Source organism: Rosa rugosa, chromosome 5 (genome assembly GCF_958449725.1).
Source record: "Rosa rugosa chromosome 5, drRosRugo1.1, whole genome shotgun sequence".
Classification (NCBI taxonomy): domain Eukaryota; kingdom Viridiplantae; phylum Streptophyta; class Magnoliopsida; order Rosales; family Rosaceae; genus Rosa; species Rosa rugosa.
In genome coordinates this window covers 7,590,763-7,604,641 of record NC_084824.1, presented here as the reverse complement: position 1 = coordinate 7,604,641, position 13,879 = coordinate 7,590,763, and the positions used below count along the sequence as shown (strand labels likewise).

Sequence of the window (13,879 nt, the reverse complement as noted above, 5' to 3'; positions counted from 1 at the left end):
TCTTTTACATTCAAGGTTCAACATCTAAAAACAAATTTCTAAGCATAAATGCAGAGGCGACACGATCCTTTGATCAAAGCCTCTTTGTTCTTTGATCATATTCTCAGATAATCATATCACAGTTACCCGAAACAATTAATCATAGGAACAGAAAGGATCGAGCAGAAGAAGAAGAAGAATGAAAGGAGGAAGATTGATAGTGGATGCAGGTCGGTAGCTTAATGGATGGAGAATACGGTAATTTAACGTCAGTTACAAAGGAAGAAACACATATGATCGATGTGGCATAATTATATGCATTGAATTACTTGGAGGATGGTGATTTAAGGAACTTTACAATAACTGCACTTCAGAGGAGCTCAATCCGTTAATTAAAAGCGAACATCATTATGATATATGTGAAACCATATAATGTCCTAAATTACAGATAGCTGCTCGCTTGGAAATAGCTTTTAGAATTTGTGCATGACAATGTTGACATTTAAAGGGACACGAGCTGTATATAGCTTTAGTGGAGTCAAAGCACAACATAAGGGCCCCAACTTTTGGTTGCCTCCCAATAACATCGATCTACCTTTTGGATCTAGGGAACTGTTTGGGACATCATCCACCCAATTAAGTTGAAGCAGATCGAGCATTCTGGATTTCTAGTAGCTCTTCCACTTGTTGAAGCTTTGGTTTGTGGGCTATAGCTTGTAGAAATCGATATAAAGTGATTCAAATATCGATATAAAGTGATTCAAATGGCTTTTGAAAATCAAGCACTAGCTAATCAACAACCTCCCTGTTTTTCAGGACATCCATGGAACATGCTCACCAGAAAGTGTTGTTTGCGTACTCAAAAGCTTTTGAATTGGGGCTTCTCAGTGTTACATAATTAGTCCACATTCATCCATATAGATAGTTTTCCGGATTTAAGATCACGGGAGTCAAAAGAAGGTGCTCAAAAATACTTTCATCTAGCTACTCTCAAATGTCTATTACTCGTATATGATATGTCAAAATTAATGCCGTATTATAGCACGCCGTTTTTGTGAATAAATTTCTACTTTTGGATTTTTCCATGATTTCTGCAAGGGTATTGATGTATACACCTTTATTCAAGAAAAAAAAAAAACAAAACGGTCAATCCGGCCAATCCCATAATTTTTATTTTTATTTTTCATTTGGAATCCAGAAGATAAACACCATAATACCATATGGACAATTCTTAAGTTCACTTCAGGAGTGAATGAGCATATTTATCCTCTATTGTGATTAATGCATTTTAATTTTATAATTTTTTAAGAATAATTCTTAGGTTAAAAAGTAGAAATGTTTGTATATAAGAAAGCTCATGCATGTCAGAATACTTTTGTCTCTTAAGGTCATTTGGTCATTTTCCAAATGTTAGAAACGAGTTTTCCGAAGGAGTGTGAAATTTGCACTCCTGTTTTTACATTCCACACTCCCTTACATTTATCTTCCAAAAGTACCCGTATATTTTCATCCCACTGGCCCAACTCTCCTCTCACACCGAAACTCTCTCTCTCTCTCTCTCTCTCTCTCTCTCTCTCTCTGTTTTCTTACTTCATTCATCTTCTCCAGCTATCAAATGAATATGCCCACAGTTTTGAATATTTGATTGATATGTAATGAATTCCATACCCTTTGATTGAGGGATTTTGATCGCTTTGGAAGTGTGGATTCTTAAAATCCTGGGAATTGAAAGTCTGTGATTAAAAAGCAGCGAAACCAGTGAGGGAAATCATAAAAACAGACATCAGAATTGCAAAGCTTCCACTTTCCCTGGGAATTGAAAGTCTACACTTTCACCCTCTTATTCAAATCCTTTGTCCTCCCCGAAAATCCTCCTCTCAAGTATCAATTAATTTCCCCAAAATGGTCATAAATATCTTTCTCAGTTGGGTTGCAAGAGTATAATCAAATTAACTCCTCACATTAGTTTGTTTTGCGTGAACTCACCAAGGAGAAGTGAAGATGGTTTGGATCAGAACATATGAGAGAGAAGGGTTGTTTTCATTAAAGAGAGAAGGCTGTCGCACAATCATTTCAGACAAAAAAAAAATATTGGAGTAATCAAGGGTAATTCGGGTATGAAAATAAGAGTTGGAGATAACAAATGTTATAAAAATCATAGGGGATTGTGGGATGTAAAAATAGGAGTGCAAATTTCACACATTGTGCAACGCAGCAAAAGCTCGATCATTTTATTGTGATATATAACTTGTTGATGTAACAAAACAAAAATCGGGGGACTCGTCCTTTTATTATAAGTCTTCACCAATGGAGAGTACTATATATAGGTAAGACTCCAGTCGCTGCACGTACAAGAACATATTAAATATACATATATAGGATTGTCGTAATGTAACTACATATGTAATCGGCTAACGGTTCATGCCGGTCTGAAGTTGTGGAGGCATTATTGCCGGCGGTGGCAGCATTGCGGCTAGTCGCCTCTGCTTGTGGACGTTGCCATACCAACCTATGGACATGTCGAAGCCCTGGTTCTGAAGGTGTCGATACTCTTGGCACAGAGCGCATACCTCGCAGCAAAAATGGACACAGCAATCTGCGCATGGCTTCTCCTCCAAGAAGTACTGCCCTCTCAGTCTAGATCGATAGAAGCACGAATACAAACACGAGCAACCCATCAAGCACAGCATCAAACTGTAAAGTATTCCACTCACTCCACATGCTGCATATTCAGTATGTTACTTATGCATGCATATGGAAATTAACAAAATTTTAATTCTAATTTTCCAATATAATTTGCTGTTAGAAACGACTTGAAATTAACAATTAAACTTACAAGATGATCCCCTGTCCACAATTTCTGCAATGCGTCCAAATGTTATACATGGACACCAACACGTTAAGCAACCTAGATGGATCAAAAGAAAACAGTTCGAGTTTCTTTTATGTATCTTTTAAAACAAATGATATTACCCATGCATGCATAATATTACATATGATCGGACTTACAACTGCTGAGATCGTCACAACAATCGCATAGGTCAGTGGACCAAGGGGCTGGGGAATGAGGAAGGGTCACTGGCATGACCGGAACGCCGGTGGTTGTGAGGGGCTGATCATTCAAATCAAAAGGAAGAGGTGGTGCTGATGGTGGTGGTGTAATCCGAGGACTTGGGGGTGGCGCCGATGGGGCCGAAGGGAGTGGCTCGTTCTGCAATTCGGCCATGCTAGAGTACATTTGTGTATATCAGATATGTGTCGTAGCCAAAATGTTGAGGACTTGAAGCCGCCGTACTTTCACTTTTAACCAGAGGGTGTATAGATATTTAAATATTTTTGATTATTCTCGGTACGTGCCTTTTGGTAATTAACGGTTAAGGCAACAGTTATCTCCATTATTCTGGTAATGTTTATTTAGTGAAGGGGTAGGAATTTGGATGTACCATTTGACCAGCACCAACTCAAAATCATGCTTACAAGTTACAAATTTACAATACACAATTTTATAAGTCTACGTAAGCCTGCATTTTCCTGGAAAGGATATATAGCATATAACCTCTATTGATTAATATTGATTGTTTCCTTTAACCATTCAGGCTTCTTATTGACCTAAACAAATTTGTTTTAAAAACTATGGAAGATTAAAGGAAACTGGTATCCCTCATCAAATTAAGCCCTTACATATAGTAGGTCAAACTTCATATTATGTTGTGGGGAAATTATAACATGGTCCTGGACGGTGTTATATGTGGGGTATTTGTGGAACGCAATGACATCTTGAAACGGGTTAAACCTCGTTAACATTTTTTAATTTTTTTTTTTTAAATTCTCCTGTACCTTTAGTTCACCATTCATATAGCATGATTATTTAAACATGTTTCAATTGACGAAACACTAAAACCTCGAATGAATTTTATTATAATCTTACTTTCAAAAATCATAAAGAAATTTTTTTAGTTTTATCAGTTTGAAAAGTGTTTTGAAATCATTATTAAAGAGTGGAAGAGTTTTGGTCAAAAAATAAGAACATGGAATTTTTAGCAAAAAATATGTGTTACATTTTTTTGGTAGAAAATATGGTCTTGGAAAAATGTTTATTTTTTATTTTTTATATAAGTAAGAGATCTAGATTCTACATAGTTTAGACATGAACTTCAGTTAGTTTATAGTTTTTAATTTTTAAGTTTTTTTTTTTTTTTCACATTGAGGAGAAATAAACAATTTTATATCTATTATAAATTGCAAATTAGACCCTAAGTAACATGTTACAGAAACAGCACCTAAAATAATCTCATGTAATATGCCCTATCAGTACATCATGGTGCACTATAAAATTATGTCTTAACCCTACTTACAAATTTTTTAAGTCTACCTAAGCAAATGCAATATCCTTTAACCATTCAGGTTCTTTTGACCTGAAAAAAAAAATTCTTTTAAAATTTATGGAAGATTAGAGGAAGCTGGGTATCCCTTCCATCAAATTAAGCCACTGCATATAGTCAGGTCAAACTTCATATATAGCCGAACTTACTCACTAATTTCATATTCTTTTCTTGTTAAACTACTTCAGCTTTCATTATGATCTTATCAAATGATTACAAAACCACTCATTATCCTTATGCTGATGAAGCATATATTAGGAAATTAGTTCGTTATACAATGCAGTACACCAAGCTGAACTCTATATATAAGAACCAACCCCATAGCCTAGATTGGCATTAAGCAAGAAGCTAGCTAGCTACCATCTGCATATCTGCAACAATGAGTTCAGACAACTCCACCCGAAACTGCGATATGGCTCAATCCGAAAAGCAACCTCCCCAAGGACAATGGTCCACTGGCCTTTTCGATTGTTTGGAGGATCGTTCAAATTGTACTAATTCACTTCCATGGGAGTTATTCAAATTTGATTTCTTCCTTTCTGTATTTAACTTCTTTTTCGTGACAAAATTATCACACATCTGTATTTCTTCGCTCTTTTGAATTAGGTCTTTTCACTTGCTTTTGTCCATGCATGGCCTTTGGACGAATTGCGGAGATTGTTGACAGAGGAACTACATGTATGTAATACTTGATTATGAACCCTTTTTCATGCATATATAATCAGGTCAGTAAACTTTCTATTATATAAGGTAGCTAATTTGAATGAATATATGGCAGCATGTGCGGTCGCCGGCACGATCTACCATGTTCTGGCCTCTGTAGGCTGTGGATGGCTTTATGCTGGTTCGTATAGAACCAAACTGCGAGGACACTTCTCACTACCAGCAGCGCCATGCCATGATCTTTTGGTTCATAGCTTCTGCTGTGTTTGTTCTATTTGTCAAGAGTATAGAGAACTCAAAAATCATGGAATTGATCCCTCCATTGGTAACTACACTCTTAATTAAAGTCTAAACTTAATTGCCTACAGATATGTATTGGGCCGTTGGAATACATTAGGACCATCATGTTCACCGTTTAGATAGGAGCCTATGCACAGGCCCATTTTTTTTTTTTTTTTTAAATCCTTAGCCTGCCCACCATTACATATGTTAGTGAGAATCGAACCCGATGTTAGATTTATAACTTATCAATAAGTCACAGTTCACTAAAAGACCCAATTAATACAAGAAATTATTTAATTATGATTATGCCAAACGTGTTACTCAAAAGATTAATGTATCAGTAAATTAAACTCGGCAGTAATAGACAAGTTTAAATAGTAAAGAAGTTGGTTCTATTTACATTACCAACAATTGCGTTGTTGATTTTGAAGGGTGGCAAGCCAATGTTGAGAAGTGGAACCGAGAAGGAGTGAAGCCTCCGATGGTCGAACCAGCAATGGCCCGTTAATTGTCGAACCGGCAATGGCATGTTAACGTCAACATAACTTGTTGTGTGTTTGACTTGGTTATAGCCTAGTATTTGCAAGTGTTTGATTTGATTAGGAACGATATTTCACAACCGTGGTGGTTTATGGCATGTTCTTTTGGATTGTAAATCTTCAATATTTGTATGTTTGCAAGTTTGGATTATAATTTTATTCAAAAAAAGTTTGGATTATAATGAGATTCACTCTATTGGTTGATGAAAAATTCATTACAGTTTTGAAGATCATAAAAATTGTGTTTTATCCTCACGGAACGGAGAATACAAAAATCTCGTACATGTGAGGTCACAAGTCTGAGTTTTATTTACTTCAAATGCATTTAATTTGAATCTTCCATAATTGGATGATTAGGTTGAATTGTTAGACTCAAACTTAGGACCTCAAATGCATTTAATTTAAATTTTTCATAATAGGCCGATTCGGTCGAACTGATAGATTTGGACTTGTGAACTGCTACTGAATTGGTAAGTTCCAGTTAAGTTCAATTACATTCACTGACATAATTACAATAAAACCATATATGATCAGCAATTCGATTTACTCGGTATATGATTTTCCCTTATTTTGGGCAAAATCTTTTCTTAATTTAATGTTTTATCGATTTGGCAAAAATAAAATTTAATTTTAAAGTAGAAATAACTTTGGCAACTTCGTTAGTAGAAATAACTTCGGTTTATGATTTGATTTGGCACAATTCGATTTACTCGGTTCTAGAACCACCCTTAGTTTAATTGTTTATGTCGAATGTCTCAAATGACGTTCTGTTGCTTCTCATATTTTCCGAGAAGGTAATAAGTTAGTTGATGCGTTGGCAAATTATAGTACACTCCTCCTTTTCTTTTATCTCACTATAACAACGACATTTTAGGTATTCCTCAATTTCATTTTCGGTAAATTGTATTCTTATTGGTTGCCTTGGAAGGGTTGCTTTGGTCCCCCTCCTATTGTGTTCTTCCTTGATTAATAAAAGTGAGCGGTAGGGAGACTTCTACTCCCCACATATTCCTAGCTCTTCAACCAAAAACAAAAGAAAAAAGAAACTTGTTTATTATTCTTAATCATTATTATTATTAATTTTGTTGAATGTTGGTGAACTTGGGACATTGCATAGTATTGGTCAACCAATTATCGGCAGAGTGGTTTATCAGCAAAACGATACTCTAAAGTGTCAACAAGCAAATTCTATGAATTTTATCAGGTTCCTGGATTTGCTAAATTGGATATTATAGGAAATGAATTTTGCAAACTTATTCTCATCTACTTGCTTGAATAGGCATAAGGAATTTAATATGCACAAAAAAATTAGGAAAGTTCCAATGTAGGGACAGAGACATATTCCTGGACTTGGATTCATTTGGGAGACAGAAATGCAAATCAGCATTTTTCCAAAACAATTCTATTGACCACAAACAGTGTATTTTATTTCCTAAACCCTATATATAAGTTCATCCCGTTCACTCATTCCTACACCAAAACCCTAGTCACCAATACCATCAGAATTCAGAAAGGCAAAAAAAAAAAAAAAAAAAATCCAACTTTGCCATGGAGTTTGATTTGAGTCCTCAGTTCAACTTTGACATGGGCATGAACGCAAAACCCAGTCTTGAATTTCTTGAGGAGGATGATGATGAATTCTATGCTGAGATGAGGAGGCAGATTATGATTTTGACTGGAGATCAGAATGATGATTTTCCAGAGACCAAAATCGTTAAGCCATCTTATGCTAGTGTCACAAAGCCATGTAGCTTAAGCTCCACATCATCACAAGGCAGTATGAGCTTGTGGCAAAATGAGTACATTACTAATTCAGTAGCAGTACCAGTTCAGCTTGCAAATTCGTGGGGAAATAGCACTGGGACTGGAGTTTTCATCCCTCAAAGTACTGGAAGATCCAGAAGAAATTACAAGCCAAGTATGTAACTCTCATCATTTCTTTGAATCTTGTTCTCTTAAACCAAAAAAAAAAAAAAATTGAAAAGGTTGATCTTCTTTAATAAATCAATTTCACTAACTTATTGATGTTCTTACCAGGAACAGGAGGAAGGGTGAATGACAGAAAAGTTTACAAGCGAGTGGAGAACAAGCACTGATCATGAAAACAAGTTATTGCCTGCAATTTATGTCTCACCCAGAAATTTTATCAATAAATTGGATAAGTTAAGCTAGTTATATTCTTTTTAGCCCAGATTATTTAGAAGCAATAAGAAAGAGTATCAGATATAGTGACTGTTTAAACTGTACTAATTTTATTCATTTGTTCCGTATTCAATATGAACACGATCTGTTTATTATTGGTGTTCTCATGATATTCTTGTTTGATGACATTTTTTGGAAATAGCAAATAATGTGAAAATGACTGGTATACATGCATATGGCCAAGAAGACATTCCTCAAATTAATTTACATGTTGGAGAAGAACCACCAGATCAGCCTTTACTGAAGTCTACAAAAGCCAAATGAAGCATAATAAAAAGGGGGCTTCATAGCCGAGCCTGCATTTTGATGAGTAACCATCTTCATCACCTCAGCACTACTAAAGCTGATTTACTAATACTACAGGGCAATAACTGATTAAGCTTATGTAAGTCCTACGGCCGTGTTGAACTGAAAGCGAAAACATTAGTCCCTAGGGCGGGCCAACCACAAAGAACTAAGCGCTCGGAGACGCGAGAAGTAATCGTTGATAACGAGAAGGGCACGAGCAGTTTGTCGAGTGGTCAGAATACGATGCAATTGTTGCAGAGTTTGCTGCCTCAATAGGTCAGCCTAACAGGGAAAAAAGCATGCACATTATTAATACAACAAGATTATTTCGTAACACATAAGTGGAATGGCACTGGATGAGTAATAAAATAGGCCTATTACCTGGATAAGGAAGTCCTGCAGTGTGGCAAGCTTGCCCATAGCAATTGCCATTTGGCCCATGTAATCGGCAACATCTGCTGAAACAGTAGAGCCATGAGTAGTTGAGGAGAGCGTGTCTACAAGCGATTGTTGCAAAGCTTCCATCCCTTGTGATAAGGCATCTTCAGTCTGTTGGGAAGATTGCTGTAGATTGCATATCCCCATCAACTGCTGATCTGTTAAAGGCTCAAGTTGGTTCCCAAGTATCTGATGAATACACCCAACAATAAAGTCAAACACGATTAAATATCAGTAAAGCAACTTGTACTTGAAGATGATCAAATGGAAGATTTATCACCTTGAGAAGTTCAGAGGAGCGGAATCCTCCCAACCACATAAAACACCTTTCGGCAGGTGTCTTCCACATGCCAGAAAGCATGTGGAATACATCAGCCTTGGCAGCCACGCTCTTTAACCTGAATATCTCATCATAGTGTGTCATAACACTATCAACATGAATTTTCAGTCCATTATCCACCAGATGAGAATTCATAGCCGATCGCAGCTCATGTATTAGACGCTGATGTTCATCAAGCCAGCGTGCATACTCAAAGTCAAATGTTAAGGCCCCTGAAATCAGTACAATCACCCACTTTATCAGGGAATGCTTATCTAAGAACATGTATATTCTCAACTAGTTTTATCTTTGCTGAACTTAAATTTTTCAAAAGACTGTTTGTGGAATGCAGAACAAGAATTTGTAAAACCTATCTATCACCTATTCACTTATACAAAGGGCAATTTAATATCTTAGTTCAATATATCTTTTTTTTTTCTTTTTTTAAAAGAGGATCAAATGATTTCACTCCTACCCCCATGGTGACTCGAATCCATAATTTCGTCATTAGGTAGTGGGTGCTCTAACCACTGACCACTGAGCTAACACCACTTCGTCACAATCCTAGTTCAATATATCAATACTAATTAATTTTCCTTGGACTTGGTTCAAGCTCTATGGATGAGTCACAATCTTTGAAATAAAACCAGGAATGTAAGCAAAACAAGTATTCATGTATCTAAAGTGACATACCACTTCCCACCGTAGAATGACCATGATCCCCTGAAAGTCCAACCAACATACCCTGGCATTGACATACCAAACCAAAAATGAGAACGGACTTCAAAGAAACAAAAACGTGTTCTTATGGGTAAAAACTACAAAGTTGTGCACACCTGCTGGCGTGCTCGCTGAAGCTCTTGCTCAAGTTGCGAAAGCTTTACTCTACTATTCTCCAGCTGCTGGACATATGCCTATCCAAAACCAAAACCTATAAATGATCCAAATATACTTCATTCATTAACTTAAGACAATATTATTTTCAACAAATAAGGTCCCAGAATTTAGCCAAAACGGTTGAGCTAATTGTTTACAAATCAAGCACAAACAAAAAGGGTAAAAGGGTAAGTTTCATCTTGCCTAAAGAGGACAGTAAAGAGAAAAGAAGAGGCAAGTTGAATAAAGGCTTGGCCATTTTTAGAGAATACAAAGCATTTATATCAAACCTAACCTATAGCTGGCATTGAATCTACAGGGCAGTCTGGACCAAGATTTTCATGTCTCAATTCACATTAAAAGTAGCATAGAGCTAAAACATGTAGAGCACAGGCTATGCTGCCTATGCATTAAAGATCATTAAAGAGTCAGGTGATAAATGAGATCAAATTAGAAAAGATGCATACTTTCTTCCTAAGTCGACTCTTCCTTGCTGCTTCTCGATTCTGAGCCAACCGACGTAGTGCCTGCAAATTCATTAGCCCCAAATAATCCATTCATATTCGAAACAATTAGCTCCCAGAAAAAGGAAAAGAACTAAAACAAATTTACAGTAGAATTTAGGTTGGAACCTTTTGGTCACCAGTTCTTCCATTAGCCTGCTCTATGGAATTGGAATCCACTACTACTAGTGCTCCATGCTGAGCTCCACGAAGCTAAAACAAAATTAAAAACCTACTAATCAGGAACTTTCTTTTTTGGTACAATGTAGGCAAAAAGCCCAAACAAGAACAGACAAACTAGCCAAGATGGCTTTTACCGACTTGCACTAATCAGAAACTTTAATCGCATAACAAAGCACAAGTCCAACTCCATTAATCCACATTAGTGGGAAACTAAAATTTACAGAAACACATTCAACAGAGCAAGCACTAAATTGGACCCTTCTGGAAGATCCAAGCAACATGGGGCATGGAAAATCTAACAGCTCCAATTCAAAAAAAAAAAACAGATTCTAAATTCCAGCATGACCCACCATTACTAAACTCATTAGATTTCCATTAAGCAACATGGTAAAAGACACAGCATATGTTCACAAAAAAATAGACGAGAGCAAAAGAGATACATGGTTTTTGTCTTCGGTTTCAATATCGGTAGAGGTGTCGGTCTGCTGACTGTGCTCCGCCACAGCCGAATCACCCCAGTTCTCAAAGTGGCCGTTGTTACCCGACGACGTCGTTCCTTTGTGATGGTGGTACATGTATGGCTGCTCTCCCCCTGTTCCCGACAGGGTTGAGCCTATGTCCAAACACCCCGGGCCCTAGGACAAGTGGACAACAACCATTAAAACACGTAATTTATTAAGCGAAGACAGGGAAAAAGGAAACTATGATTTCAAAGTACAAAGGGATTTGGTACGATTGAGGAGTGTGTACCGTGTTCATGGTCGCATAGTGCAAAGTATTAGGTACAACAGCAAAGTTGTTGCTGTTTGCTTTTAAGCTGAAGATAGAGCCTACAACACAATGAACATGCCTTATTGTATGAGTTAAACAAAAATCTTTCATTTCAAAACTATATACTAGAAGAGGAAGGAGAATACTTGGGGTTAAATCAAGAGCATCATCGTGAGGAAACACAGTAGCGGAATGTTCAAGCTCTCCAAGATCCGCAAAACGCGTTTGCGTGTCATCTCCTCTGTTATGTTTTTTATTTTTTGACAACACAAACAGAGGAACCAGAATTAAAGACTTCATCTTTTTTGTGCAAAATTAACACCCAAAAAAAAAAAAACTAAAAAAGCCATGACTTCAACTAAACAGAGACCCATAAAAACAATAAAAGCAGAGCCAAGGAAACTAGTTTCTACCTGAAATAGAAGGAAGAGTGGGAATACAATTCTGGGTTTGTTGGAACTGGTTTGAAGCTCTGCATTTCTTGAACTCACTTGGGGGGGTTGCTAACAATATCTTTAATAATAAGGAAAAGGAAAGCAAAAGATGATATCCATCAGACTTTTTTGAGTTCGAGAAGGAGAAGAGAAGAAAGAAGAATGATGAGAGAGAGAGAGAGAGCAGTGAAGTGAGATTACAAAAGAAAAATACAATCTTGATGTGCCTTTAAGAGGAGGATAGCGTATCAGGACTCCGCCTAATCTATTAAATTTTAAACACCAGGCTTTTTATTATTGCTTTCTGACTTGGGATTTTAGCTTCCCAATACCCCCGCCACAATTCTATCCCTCCCCACACTCTCTCCCCCTGGGGCGTCTCTCTCACTCTCCGCTGTCGCCCTTTTTTTTTTTGATCGCCCATACTCTGCTGAAAATAACAGAGGAACCGAAATTGAAAAAGGAAATACATGTCCCATCATGAACCGACGAAAATGGTCCCGAATAATTTTTCTTTGTTTTTCAAATAATATCTTCTTTTTATAATTCGGTCGAAATAGTATTTTTGTATCCTCAAACTAGTAAGAAGTCATGTTCTCATTTAACGAAAATATGTTTCTTCCCTATAAATTAACTCAGTTGAAACTTTACAGCAGAAAAGAAAGGATTTATTCCATAGATATAATAAAGAGAAAAACGTATCAATCTGAAGATAATTTTGTTTAGGGTACTAATTTGACCGATGGATGATAGTTATCATGGGGATTCACGGTGGAAGTGAGAGCGTTTGGGATTATCTCAACCCATCCAACTTGGCCCAAGACAAAAGAAAACGACCCCTTCTTAGTTGATTCTCTCAGTAGGGCTGTAGGGGGGTCTCTTCCCAGTCTGAGGCTCTGAGCTAGCTCATTGATTCTCTCTGAGTGCCTATCTATATATCTCTAACACTATCTTTCCTCCCTGTAGACCCGAATTATTTACTAGTATCACTGTGAGGATCTGCAGCGATATACGTACCATGCATGGGGAAGAGCGTCTGCGCGCGAAAACTGATGGGATGTGAATCAAATGAGGCCAAAAGCAAATGGAGATAAATAAAAAAAAATAGTGTAGTTTTATATTCCCTGCAGTTTGGCGTGGCTTGAAAGGAACCTCTTGGTAATGGCAAAGCAGTTTCAGTAACACTAGGCGCTTATTGACTGTGCTTCGCTTCTGCTTCTGCTTCTGCTTCTGCGTGTGGCAGACTCCAATGGCAGCATTGCATTTACAGTCTTTGCATGCAAACTGCAAATACATTTATTTGGGCGAAACGGGGAATATGACGCTATCTCATAGACCCAGTCGTACACATAATGGCGTGTCAGTTTCCTTCTTGGTGTTCAAGGCCTTGGCTTTTGGTTCATGCTCTATGATACTACTGCTACTTGAAGAAGTACAAGTACTTGTGCACTGTTTGGTGAGTGTGTGATAGAAGATATCTTGGTGGTAATGCGAGTAGAGAAATGGCCTCACGTCGTATCAAAAAAAAAAAGAGAAATGGCCTCACGTGACTTTTATCATGGTCACCGTGCCCATCATCACCACAAAGCCTTTTCCTGTTTTCCATCTTTAGCTTTGTTTCTGGGTGTAGGATCCTGACCTGCAAGCTCTGAGCTTCTGAAGTTTGCCGGGGTTGTAAATTTGTAATCTTGTATGACCAAAACAGAAGAGAAGTCAGGGCTCTTCTTTTGTTACTCAGTACTCTTTGAGCCGAAAAACTTGGAACTAATACCAAGAATTGGACTTTTGGGTGGTTTAAATTTTTCTGACACAAGATGGTTTTTCAGACGCAAAAGATATTTCCCAGCTTCGTAGCATAAACAATAACGGCTGTGGTTGTGCAATAGGCAAATTCACAAGTTACATTTAAGCTCTTGTTTGGTTCGCGGAAAGTAATCATCAGGAAAGAAAAGTTGTTCATTTCCTGTGTTTGGAATGCAAAAGGAAAAGAAATACTTTCCTGAAGCAAAGGAAAATATGA

General features: G+C 37.2%; 3 protein-coding genes across 3 annotated transcripts; 2 read left to right on the top strand and 1 right to left on the bottom strand.

Moving 5' to 3' along the window:
- Window positions 1–4,708: 4,708 nt before the first annotated feature.
- LOC133708449 (protein PLANT CADMIUM RESISTANCE 9-like) lies at window positions 4,709–5,925 on the top strand. The gene is made up of 4 exons (XM_062133909.1): window positions 4,709–4,852; window positions 4,968–5,039; window positions 5,140–5,349; window positions 5,738–5,925. Exons 1-4 carry the CDS (start codon window positions 4,741–4,743, stop codon window positions 5,812–5,814), a joined length of 471 nt encoding a protein of 156 aa, XP_061989893.1. The 5' UTR covers window positions 4,709–4,740; the 3' UTR covers window positions 5,815–5,925.
- Window positions 5,926–7,337: 1,412 nt separating this feature from the next.
- LOC133712955 (uncharacterized) lies at window positions 7,338–8,065 on the top strand. The gene is made up of 2 exons (XM_062139075.1): window positions 7,338–7,763; window positions 7,883–8,065. Exons 1-2 carry the CDS (start codon window positions 7,394–7,396, stop codon window positions 7,939–7,941), a joined length of 429 nt encoding a protein of 142 aa, XP_061995059.1. The 5' UTR covers window positions 7,338–7,393; the 3' UTR covers window positions 7,942–8,065.
- Window positions 8,066–8,193: 128 nt separating this feature from the next.
- LOC133712954 (transcription factor TGA2.2-like) lies at window positions 8,194–12,054 on the bottom strand. The gene is made up of 11 exons (XM_062139074.1): window positions 11,839–12,054; window positions 11,572–11,666; window positions 11,405–11,484; window positions 11,095–11,289; window positions 10,601–10,684; window positions 10,436–10,495; window positions 9,929–10,006; window positions 9,786–9,837; window positions 9,054–9,325; window positions 8,717–8,962; window positions 8,194–8,617 (listed from the first exon to the last, which is right to left on the bottom strand). The coding sequence occupies exons 1-11, from the start codon at window positions 11,901–11,903 to the stop codon at window positions 8,471–8,473; spliced, it is 1,374 nt and encodes a 457-aa protein (XP_061995058.1). The 5' UTR covers window positions 11,904–12,054; the 3' UTR covers window positions 8,194–8,470.
- Between the last annotated feature and the right edge of the window lie 1,825 nt (window positions 12,055–13,879).

Bases quoted from the DNA above. Each gene is read 5' to 3' on its own strand.
- LOC133708449 (XM_062133909.1), top strand. From the start codon at position 4,741: ATGAGTTCAGACAACTCCACCCGAAACTGCGATATGGCTCAATCCGAA. The intron at 4,853-4,967 runs GTACTAATTCAC...CTTTTGAATTAG, and splicing joins TTTGGAGGATCGTTCAAATT to GTCTTTTCACTTGCTTTTGT. The intron at 5,350-5,737 runs GTAACTACACTC...TTGATTTTGAAG, and splicing joins TGGAATTGATCCCTCCATTG to GGTGGCAAGCCAATGTTGAG.
- LOC133712955 (XM_062139075.1), top strand. From the start codon at position 7,394: ATGGAGTTTGATTTGAGTCCTCAGTTCAACTTTGACATGGGCATGAAC. The intron at 7,764-7,882 runs GTATGTAACTCT...TGTTCTTACCAG, and splicing joins CAGAAGAAATTACAAGCCAA to GAACAGGAGGAAGGGTGAAT.
- LOC133712954 (XM_062139074.1), bottom strand. From the start codon at position 11,903: ATGCAGAGCTTCAAACCAGTTCCAACAAACCCAGAATTGTATTCCCAC. The intron at 10,685-11,094 runs GTATCTCTTTTG...ATTTTGTTTTAG, and splicing joins AAACCGAAGACAAAAACCAT to CTTCGTGGAGCTCAGCATGG. The intron at 10,007-10,435 runs GTATGCATCTTT...GGTTTTGGATAG, and splicing joins AGAGTCGACTTAGGAAGAAA to GCATATGTCCAGCAGCTGGA.